The sequence below is a fragment of the Mesocricetus auratus genome, unplaced genomic scaffold (assembly GCF_017639785.1).
Source record: "Mesocricetus auratus isolate SY011 unplaced genomic scaffold, BCM_Maur_2.0 Super-Scaffold_100691, whole genome shotgun sequence".
Lineage (NCBI taxonomy): Eukaryota > Metazoa > Chordata > Mammalia > Rodentia > Cricetidae > Mesocricetus > Mesocricetus auratus.
The window spans coordinates 5,381,643-5,393,060 of NW_024429267.1; the positions used below are offsets into that span (position 1 = coordinate 5,381,643).

General features: G+C 46.3%; 1 protein-coding gene across 1 annotated transcript; it reads left to right on the plus strand.

The window, feature by feature from the left end:
• Nucleotides 1-1,352: 1,352 nt before the first annotated feature.
• On the plus strand, nt 1,353-11,404 carry Pdcd7 (programmed cell death 7). Its single transcript, XM_021230377.2, has 5 exons — nt 1,353-2,290; nt 6,040-6,178; nt 7,652-7,888; nt 8,136-8,223; nt 10,292-11,404. Exons 1-5 carry the CDS (start codon nt 1,421-1,423, stop codon nt 10,413-10,415), a joined length of 1,458 nt encoding a protein of 485 aa, XP_021086036.1. The 5' UTR covers nt 1,353-1,420; the 3' UTR covers nt 10,416-11,404.
• The last annotated feature ends 14 nt before the right edge of the window (nt 11,405-11,418 follow it).

Here is an 11,418-nt window from a genome sequence, read left to right on the forward strand (position 1 = left end):
AATAATTTGGGTCTGGTAATTCTTTTGTTTGTTTGTTTGTTTTCTTTCGAGACAGGGTTTCTTTGTATTGTTTTGGAGGCTGTCCTTCATCTTAGGAAACTTAAGGCATAGCTAGAAAGACATAGGTAAGTTTGCTAAAGGAAAGAATACTTAGGTGTTACCACAATGACTCACAGGGTAAGAGACAGTGTCAGAGATAAGAACAACAGGTCTAAAGACTTCCAGGAATGAAAGGGTGTTGGGCATTGTTTTTTGTTTGTTTGGTTTGGTTTTTCCAGACAGGGTTTCTTTGTATTACTTTGGAGGTTGTCCTGGAACTCGCTCTGTAGACCAGGCTGGCCTCGAACTTACAGAGATCCGCCTGCCTCTGCCTCCCGAGTGCTGGGATTAAAGGCGTGAGCAACCAATGCCCGGGCTCCAGCTAGTGTTCTTAACCACTGCATCATCTCTCCAGCCCACAAATTTCTTTCTTTGGCTCTAAGAAGCTGCTGATATGTTTTGTACAGAGAAATGTCGTTTAATTTAAAGGTCACTGTGGCTGCGATGGATTGGAGAGGTAGAGCAGCAGTGAAGAACTTGGAAGGTGAGCGTTTTTTTTTTTTTTTGCAAACTAATACAAAAAGATATTCGTATTCGTATTCATGAGGAAATTTGATGTTTTAAAAGGCAGCAGCTTTGATCACCAACATTTGAAATGAAGAAATCATTCAGAAAAATGATTAAATAAAATGTATATCCATATTATGGGACCCTATCAGGAATAGTGCTAACAAAACGTGGTTAGATAAGCAAATCTCCATGTTTGGAACGGGAGGAATGGCTCAGCAGTTAAGAGCGATTGCAGAGTTCAATTTCCAGCACCTATGCCAAATGATTCACAACTGCCTGGAACTCCAGCTCCAATAGGGCCCCAAGCCCTCTTCTGTTTGCGTCTGAGTTCAAGGCCAGCCAAGTCTATAGAGTGAGTTCCAGGACAGTCAGGGTTTCACAGAGAAACTTTGTCTCGAAGCAACAACCAAAACACCAAAACCAAACCAAACAAACAAACGAAACCCCGATATGACACCCTGAACACTAAACCTATCCATCTCCCAAAAAACGCCAAGCTTCCCTTAGTGTTTCTGTGTTCAGACCCCAAAAGACACACTACAAATTACTAGCACAGGCCGTCTCCATCCAAACTGTGTTCCTCTCTTATGATTAACTCCTTGTCTTCCAGCCTCGGGCTGTGTCTCTGTAGTCCCTCACCTAGAAGGTTCACAAATGACAGCACTTGCGAACCAAAACACTGCAGTACGACGCACTTCCGGGAGGAGAGTGAAGCTGGGGGAGTCGCGTTGTGGAACGTCACTTCCTCCCGGAACTAGCATATTGAAGCACACAGGTTACTGTCACAGCTCCCAGCTGCTGCGCTACAGACATGGCCCTGCCACCCTTCTTCGCCCAGGGCCGCCAAGGACCGCCGCCCCCGCAGCCACCGCCTTCCGCTCCGTTCGGCTGTCCGCCCCCGCCGCTGCCCTCCCCGGCTTTCCCACCGCCTCTTCCCCAGCGGCCCGGCCCCTTCCCGGGGGCATCCGCCCCCTTCCTCCAGCCTCCGCTGGCACTGCAGCCCCGCGCCCCGGCCGAGGCCTCCCGCGGCGGCGGTGGCAGTAGTGGCTCCTTCTTTCCGGTGCCGCCGCCGCCGCTGCCGCCGCCGCCGCCGCAGTGCCGGCCCTTCCCGGGGCCCGACGCCGGCGAGCGTCCGCGGCCACCGCCTCCAGGCCCTGGGCCTCCCTGGAGCCCGCGCTGGGCTGAGGCGCCGCCGCCGCCCGACGTGCTCGGGGACGCGGCCCTGCAGCGCCTGCGCGACCGGCAATGGCTGGAGGCGGTGTTCGGGAACCCTCGGCGGCCAGGCGGCCCTGGTCCCCCACGCACACCCGTCGGGCCTAGCTTGGGCGAGGTGCGCGCGCGATTGCGCGCCGCTTTGCGCCTGGTGCGGCGGCTACGCAGCCTGGGGCAGTCCCTGCGCGAGGCCGAGACCGACGGAGCGGCCTGGGCCTCGCTACACGCTCAGGCTGTGCCCCTGCGAGCAGAGCTAGCCGAGCGGCTGCAGCCGCTGGCCCAGGCCGCCTATGTGGGCGAGGCGCGACGGAGGCTGAAGAGGGTTCGGCGCCGCCGGTTGCGGCTTCGTGAGAGGGCCCGGGAACGCGAGGCTGAGCGGGAGGCGGAGGCCGCGCAGGCCACGGAGAGGGAGCAGGAGATCGACCGCTGGAGGGTGAAGTGTGTGCAGGAAGTGGAGGAAAAGAAGCGGGTGAGAACTACTGTTCAGGAGCGGTGGTGACTGACACCTGGATCTGCGTGCTGGTTAGCTTGGATACTTAACCGTGAAAGCTAGCCTTTCCCACGTCTTTGCTCAGTATTCCGTTTTGATGATGTATGGTACACAAAACTCTAGAACGTACACTATGAAGTCCTGTAAACACCTGACAAGTTCACACTGGTGCATTTCTGGGAAGACACCTGTCCCCTGCTTCAAAGTTAGATCTGCTTACTGATGTTCAGTACTAACCGGTCTTCGTATTATGATTTATACTGTCCTAAGCATCCAAATTTAGAGGACTTGAGCCACACCTCGAGATCTTTATAATCTAATCAGCTGATGAGATTAGTAGTAGTTTTCCCCAAAATTCATTTGTTTATGACTTCGAAACTATGAGTCCCTGTGTATTGGGGTGGTGTGAGTCTGTCTTGTCTAGGTGTTTCCAGGTACTGGACCTCTTATTCAAATGATTGAAATAAGGGCTCACGAAGAATTGCAAAATTAGCAAGAAAACTTTATTTAAAAAACAAAGCAAATACTAAGTACAGTCTAGAAAGGAATACATTATCAAGATTGGCAGCCATAGGGTCCACACAAAAGAAAATCCTCGAAGTCTGGTTGTTTTTGGCACTTCCTTTTGTGGGATTAAAGAGGAAGAGCTTGGTTGTTACTAATGTGTTTAATAAGGATGATTCTCTGTTTTGATTGAGAGGTTAGGCCCCGTCATCTTTTCTGCTGTGCTTGTTCTTTCCCATGATGCATTTGATTTTAATCATAAGCACTTCCCATTGTGCGTAGGCATAAGATGGTAAGTAGGTTATTCTGTTTAAAAGTTTACTTGGACACATATTTACCTTTTACCTTACTGTGCATGCACCAAAAACCTGTTCAAGCTAGTAGGATGTAGTGGGAGTATGTTTGAATAGAAACTGTCCAAGTTCAATGGTCATTATGGGGAGAAGAAAGCCGTTCGATTGTTTTAGTGAGGAGTTTATGTAAAGGTGGAGGTCTGGGGCTGCTGGGTGCGTTGACTGGAGAGGGCAAAGGAGCTTGGCTGCCAAGTGGCTTCCTGTAAGAGGGGAGTGTGCATAACCCAAATACAGTGGTGTCCCAGGATGCCACACTGTTCTCTGTGCTTGCCCTCGTCACCCCAGTTCAGCACTTACAACTCTCAGAAATTTATTACGCTGATTTTACAGGTTGAGACCTAAAGCAGTTAACTTGACAACAGTCACACAGTTTATACCAGTGTTGTTTCAGACTTAAGCCTGGGTTGTCTGCTTACAAAGCTTGTTTATCCCATGATAAACAAGGGGAGAGGATTTGCCAAGTGTTGGTTGAAGGCATCCTCTTTACCTTTGAATGCTGTTGTTATTATTTTATATTTATTCATTTTGTTTTATGTGAGTGTTTTGTCTGCATGTTTATGTGTCTAGTGCCCATGGTGGTCAGAAGAGGACGTTGGATCCCCTGGAACTGGAGTTACAGATGATTGTGAACCACTATATGAGTGCTAGGAATTGTACCCTGCTCCTCTGTAAGAGTAACAAGTGCTCTTAACTGCTGAGCCATCTCTCCAGCCCCACTGCTGCTTTTTTTATAATATTTTTTGAAAATTAATTACATCATTTCCCTTTTTCTATTTCTTCCCTCCAACCTCTCCATGTACCTCCTTTGTTCTCTTTTGAATTCATGACTTTTTTCTTTACTTATTGTTACATATATACATAAATACAACCTGATGAGTCCCATATGTATATATATATGATTTCAGGGCTGACCACTTGGTATTGGATAATGAATTGAGCTGTTAGTCTCTGGAGAAGACCATTTCTCTTGCTCTGAGCATTCCCAAGTGGCTTAGAGTTGAGGATTTTGGAGTTTTCTCCCTTCCCTGCTAGCACATCTATTGGTGTCATTGTTCAGGTCTTGTTGGGGCAGTGCTAAGGGTCCTTTTGCTCCTCTACTCTCCACAATCTGCTAACACTTTTGTCTTAGTTAGGTTTCTATTGCTGTGATGAAACACATTACCAGAAGCATCTTGGGATGGAAAGTGTTTATGTCACCTACACTTCCGTATCCCAGCTCATCATTAAAGGCAGTCACAGAAGGAACTCAAACCGGGCAGGAACCTTGAGGCAGGAGCTGATGAAGAAGCCTTGGAGAAGTGCTGCTCACTGGCTTGCTCTCCAGGTCTTGATCAGCCTGCCTTCTTATATATCCCAGGACCGTGATGCACCAGGGTACACCACCCACAATTGGACACTCACATTAAGTTGACATAAAGCTAGCTAGTACTACCTCCCTTTTCCTTGTGCCTACCACTTCCCTAGAGATCAATATAGATTGCTGAAAAGTCTATTGATAGCAAGATGTGGCATTGCACCCTCAGGAATGTCAGCACTAGGCAGGCAATACGTTGATGAAATTAGAGTCACTTCAGCTTACATTTTACTAAAGGCCCATTATGTATCAGGCCTGGTGTGTGATAACAGGGATGGAGAGGAACAAAGCATAGCTCTTCTCTGTGATTGCTTAGAACCATGTAGGGGATCATGTCAGTACAGCATGGCATAGGTTTTTCAATTGAAAATAGTATAAGGAGCCCAGGGGAAAATAACTAGTTCATTGGAGGAAGGCTTCCTGGATAATGTAATGACATCTGATCTCTGAGCTGAGCCTTAAGGCAGTGCTGAAGCCAAGTGAAGCTCCGGGTCCAGATAGTCCCAGTTTTCCAAGCAGAGGAGTGAAGTGGCGTGGTCATTGCTGTAATGGTGGAATTGCAGACACTTCTTTGACGGATGGGAAAGAGAATTAGGCAAGCAGATGCAGATATGGAAGACTGGCTTCCAGTGTGTGAAAGATGATTGTGTGGAAGTAATCGTTGGGATCTTTGGGAGCAGAGAAGGACAGACTTACAGTGTTACTCCTAGGCTTTTCCAGTTCCATTTCTTGTCCTCCTTGGGAGCCTGATTATTCAGGTCTGTTAACCTGCATTCTTACTAGAACTTGAGTGTGAAAGGTAAATTAGATGTGGGCACTTCTGGACCACACCTAAAACATGGAGAAACAGGAACTCCATGCAGGTATTGAAGCGGCTGAGAGGAGAGGTTCCCCTTTAAGGTTATATGGGGCTGGGCGTGGTGGCTCGCATCTGTGACTTCAGTACCTAGGAGGCTGAGGCAGGTGGAATGCCTCAGTTTGTAGCCAATCTGGGCTACAGAGTAAGACAATCTTTTAGAAACAAAACAAAACCAGAAAGGGGGAGAAGGCTGTATGATCAGCTGGGAGAGGTAGATAGCATCAGTGGGAGGCTGAGGTGAGAAGATAGGGAGTTGAGTCAAGGCCAGCCTGGGGCCCATAGGGGGCAGTCTCAGCAAACAAAGCAGCCACATGGTTGTATAACCAGTAAGCCGGGTGGTGGTGGCTCATGCCTTTAATCCCAGCACTAGAAAGGCAGAGGCAGGAGGATTGCTGTGAGTCCAAGACCAGTCTGGTCTACAAGAGCTAGTTCCAGGAAGTCTCCAAAGCCACAAGAAACCCTGTCTCAAAACCTCCCACACCAAAAATAATAATGATGATGATGATAACTAAAAAAGAAGCCCTTGACTGAACCACTGTAGCGTGCCAGGCCTGGGTAATACAAACACAGACCCAGCAGCCTGTTGTGGTGATCTGATCCTCTGAAGTTTGCCTGTAGGAAGGTCTAATACAAGTTCTTGTGGCATTTTTCCCTTCAGGAACAGGAACTCAAAGCGGCTGCTGATGGGGTCTTATCTGAAGTAAGGAAAAAGCAGTCAGACACTAAAAGGATGGTGGACATTCTGCGTGCTCTAGAGAAATTGCGGAAACTGAGGAAAGAAGCTGCAGCAAGGAAAGGTAAGTATGGCTTTGCATTTTTACTTTCTTTTTTGTTGTTGTTGTTGTTGTTTTGTTTTTTGAGACGGGTATCTGTATTGTTTGGGAGCCTGTCCTGGAACTCATTCTGTAGACCAGGCTGGCCTCGAACTCACAGAGATCCGCCTGCCACTGCCTCTTGAGTGCTGGGATTAAAGGCGTGTGCCACCACCACCCAGCTTGCAAATATCTTTGGAGGAAGAACATTTGGTACTTACTTATTTTTGCTCTCTAAAGTAACCGGTCTTGACAGAAATAGCTCAGAAATTTGGGGCTGGTTTTTTTGTTTTGTTTTTTATTTATTTTTAGTAATGTGTATGTGTGGCTATCTGTGTATACAATATACAGAAGAGCGTGTCCATACCATACCCTGGAATTGGAGTCACAGATGGTGACTTTGAAATTCTGAAGCAGAAAGCTTCACAAACTGTTTAGCCCCTTGTGGTGGTTTAAGAATGGCCACCATAGACTCCAATATTCGAGTGCTTGGTCCCCAGTTAGTGGAAATGCCTGGGAAGGGTTAGGAGGTGTGTCCTTAGAGAAGGAAATGTGTCCTAGGGGTTTTGAAACCTTTTAGGTTTCTGAAGTTCATACCATTCCCAGTTAACTCTCTGCCTCGTGGTTGTGGATCAGGGCAAACACTCCCAGCACCATGCCTGCCTGCCTGCTGCCAATCTCCCCACATTGATTGTCATAGAACCTAACCCTCTGAAAGTATAAGCAACCCCAAATTCAATGCTTTCTTTTATAAGTTGTCTTGGTCTTGATCTTATCACAGCAGTAGAACAGTGACTCACTTGCAAAGAGAGGTAGGGGTGGAGAGCACTACACTTCTCTATAGGTCTGTTCTGTTGTAGCTGGACCTTTGCCGTGTGCCACACCTTTACCCCTAACTTGCCTCTCCAGAACAAGCTGGAAACATGCTTGCTCCTGCAAACGCATTTTAAACCTGAACTAGTGCTTTTGGAAAGATTTAAATGACTGGATAGGGCCTAGAGTATGGATGTCCTGAGCTTTCCTCGTGTTACCTTTGGTCGTAGATCTCCACAGATTGCCCTTGCCCTCTGAAGGGAACCCGAGCACTTGAGCCAGGCAACCAAAGCCTCTTCAGAGAAGTTTATTCCAACTGGGTTGGTTTTCTGGTAGTATTTAGTCCTGCCTTCCATTTACTTGCCTCAGCTGCCCTTGCTGGTCTGTTTGTCTGGAAGCCTTGAGTCCCATCCCTTTGCCATTTTAAGATCTCACTGCACTTCAAAGCCAAATGCAGATGCACCATCCTACATCTTTCAGTGAGTGTAGTGAAGGAGTTACTTACAGGAGCATGGAGGACTCAAAGGCAGCTGTATCACTGAAAAGCCCAACCCAGGATGAGTGACTCAGGAAAGCTGCAGCCCTAGAGCTCTCTGCCTAGGAATACAGAGGCAAAAGAACCTCCATTTGCTTCTTTTTGCACAGGGGTCTGTCCTCCTGCCTCAGCAGATGAGACTTTTGAGCATCATCTTCAGCGTCTGAGAAAACTCATTAAAAAGCGCTCTGAACTGTATGAAGCTGAAGAGAGAGCCCTCCGAGTTATGCTGGAAGGAGAACAGGAGGAAGAGAGGAAAAGAGAATTAGAAAAGAAACAGAGAAAAGAGAAAGAGAAACTTTTACTTCAGAAACGAGAAATTGAGTCCAAGTTATTTGGAGATCCAGGTAAGTTTATCCTTTCCAGTGGAGATGGAGGAAATATCTAAGTTGACAGTTCTTTTTATAGTGAGAAACCCAATTTAAGCAGAAAGGAAGTCCTGACGATAAGTTGAGATTCTCAACTATATGGTGGAAGTCAGGGTTATGGAGGAGATGAAGTTATCCTGTTGTCATAATCAGTGGCTCAGTAACCTGCCTTGAGAGTGCACTCTTTACAGCAAGCAAGGTGACATGTTGTGCCTTTCTCTTTCAGATGAGTTCCCACTTGCTCACCTCCTGCAGCCATTCCGCCAGTATTACCTCCAGGCTGAGCACTCCCTGCCTGCACTCATTCAGATAAGGTCAGAAGGGCAGCCTCTTCTCTCCCTTTGCTTGGTAGCAGTAAGCTCTTGATGAGATGATTCCACCACTGAGGTCTCTTGTCGCATTTTTTTTTAAAGTTCTTTTGGGGTGTATAGTGCTGCCAAATTTGAAGGGCCACTAGCATCTTTTTTTTCTCTTTGTAAAGTTGTAGACCAGGCTGCCTGGCTTTGAACTCACAGAGATACACCTGTTTCTGCCTCCTGAGTGCCTGGCGCCACTAGTATCTTAAAAGTCCTCTTGGGCTGGACCGACAGCTCCAAAACAATACAGAGAAACCCTGTCTCGTCAAACCAAAAAAAAAAAAAAGTCCACATTAATTCTTGGAAGGCAGTGTCTCCAATTGAACAGATAAAGAAACTCAGCTGTGACTGCTCTGTAGGCCAGGGTATCCGTGAACACAGAGATCTACTTGCCACCACCTCCTCAGTACTGGAATTAAAGACAGCATCACCATAGCTGGCCTTGTTTTCTTAATTCTCTTTTGCTGCCAAGTCAACCCAGGAAGAGAAACCTTTTTTTCCTGAATAGTTGCCTGTAGAGGCTAAGGCCTGAGTGCCTGATGCTAATGCCTGAGTGCCTGCAGGTTAAAGCCCAATGCTCTCGGCTGAACCAGCTACTCAGGAGCTGGGTGATTCTCAGCTGTCTGGGTTATGATGCCCTCTTCTATAAAATGGAGATGGTAGACTAGCGTGTGCTCTTTGAGCTTTAGCAAAGCCTCTTGCCTACATGCAGTCTTTTGGGTAGTCTGGAGGTAAAACAAAGTAAAAGAGTAGATGTTCCGGACTGTATAAACTTGTTGCCTGGCATCATTTTGTTGTTTTCCAGGCTAAAACATCTTAGGACCTTGGGGGGTCTCAAAGAAAAGAACTGAGGTTCCTTCCAACACTCTAGTAATTTCTAAATCTTGGGAAGGAATTTTCTGGCATATCACATTTATTTTTCAGGATGAGTTTTAACTTTTGCCTTTAAACATATTCTTGATGATTGGGGTGTTCACTCAAGTTACTGTGAACATTGAGTCACAGAATACTGAACCTGAAGGAGACAGCTGAGCCTCTTGTCTTGATTTTTTTTTTAATTTTATGCGATTGGATATTTTGCTTGAGTGTGTGTCTTTGTACCTTATGTGTGCCTGTTGCCTATGGAAGCCAGAAGAAGGCATCAGATTTTCTGGAACTGGAGTGACAGACAGTTGTGAGCCACCATGTGGAACCTGGAAGTCAAACCTAGATCCTCTGTAAGAGCAGCCAGTGTTCTTAACTGCAGAGCCAACCTTAGTCTTACTTTTCTTATTAGCTGATTACCACCTTGTCTCATGTGTATGTTTGAAGACACCTAGCATAATTTATTCTGTTGATTATAAGCATTGCATCAGGGCTAGTGATACTATAATCTGTGTCCAACAAAGCTTGTCTAGAGCACATTATCTTCTCCACAAGGTGCCTCACAACTCTCTCACATTTAGCAATAGCACTTCACCAGGTATTTTAAACAGTAAAGTCACCAGTAAGGAGCACAAAACTGAACAACATGGCACAGAGTAGACCACAAAAAGGATGCTAACTTATACTGTAAGAACTGCAAGGAAGAAAGCAGGATGGTGGCGGTTATTTTTTCTCTGTCTCTGAATTTGTGTCCATGAAAATGCCACATGGGATGATTGAAATTTGCCAATATAGCCAAGTGTGGTGGCACTTGGGGAGTAGAAACAGGAGGATTAGGAGTTCAAGGTTAGCCTCCGCCCTGTGTGTGTGTGTGTGTGTGTGAGAGAGAGAGAGAGAGAGAGAGAGAGAGAGAGAGAGAGAGAGAGAGAGAGAGAGAGATTGAGATTACAAATACAGAATCTACAAATATTACACAGTTATAACTTAAGTTTTTCCTTAAATGTGTACATTAATGTGACCCTTGGCATACTTCCCAGAAAACCAGTTCTGTAGCAGGTTAGTACATCTGTCATTTGAAAACAGTATCCTAGGTATGAAATATAATGAGTGTCTTGCATGGGAAAACCAGAAATAAACATTGTTCTGTAATGTTCTTATTAAGGCATGATTGGGATCAGTACCTGGTGCCATCTGATCATCCTAAAGGCAACTCCGTTCCCCAAGGATGGGTCCTTCCCCCGATCCCCAGCAACGACATCTGGGCAACGGCCGTTAAGCTGCATTAAGACCCTCCAGGAGTGTGGTCCAGCAGGCCAGCACCGCAGCTCTAGCTCTAGATATTAGTGATGCTGTCATCTCACGCTGTAGTCTTCTGCACAACTTAAACTTCATGCGGCATTGCTCTAGCTGGAAGTCCTGCTTCTTTCTGTTCTCTGCCCTGGCCAGAGGTACCTTTTGAAGCAGGAGGTTGATAAGGTTCTTCTGGAGAGGGCCTAGATGAACTGAGGTTATTAGTATGGGCAGTGGCCTTCATTCACTAAATCTGCCTCTGTTTTGAGAGGCTTGGTCTAGTGTGGCCTGCTCATTGGTTCTAGGCTTGTTTTGAACTGGTGGGTAAATACAGTCAGCACATTTGGTTACTCCTTGAAGGTGTTCACTGAGTAGAGTTAGCAGGCACTACTCCTTATCTTCCTATACCAACTGCCTTCCAGCTCCCAGAAATACAGGTCAAAGTTTGACCTACAGTTCTGTTAATTCCCAGTTTGGTGCAGTTGGGAGGCTGCTACTGAGAACGATGGCAGTGGCATTAGACTGGGCTGCCAGGAATGCTGACAGCTTAGAACTTTTGTTCTCTGGAGAGCTTAGAAAATCCGACGAGTGCCAGACCAGGTTGGCTGGTGCTCTGACAGACAGTGCCTGTGTTCCTCATGAAAGTACTCGTCCAGAGTTCCAAGGAATCTAACTGTGTGGGTCTCCAGCAATAGAAATGTGTTTCCCTATGGGACCATATTCTCAGTCACATGGTAGGGGCTGGGGTAGCTCTGGGATTCTTTTCCTCTTTTCTTTAGCTCAAGCTTCTAAAAATATCCATGTAGTAAAAGTTGGGAAAAGAGCAAATACAAATGGTAAATTTTATTTTTTATATTCATTAATAATTGCTATTGTGCTTGGACATGATCAGTCATATGACATGTTATGGTTTTTGTTTTGCTTTATTCTGGGTTTTGTTATTTAATTTCCTAAAAGCTAAATAAATACCATTTTCACTTTTTAATTTGAGCCTTTGCC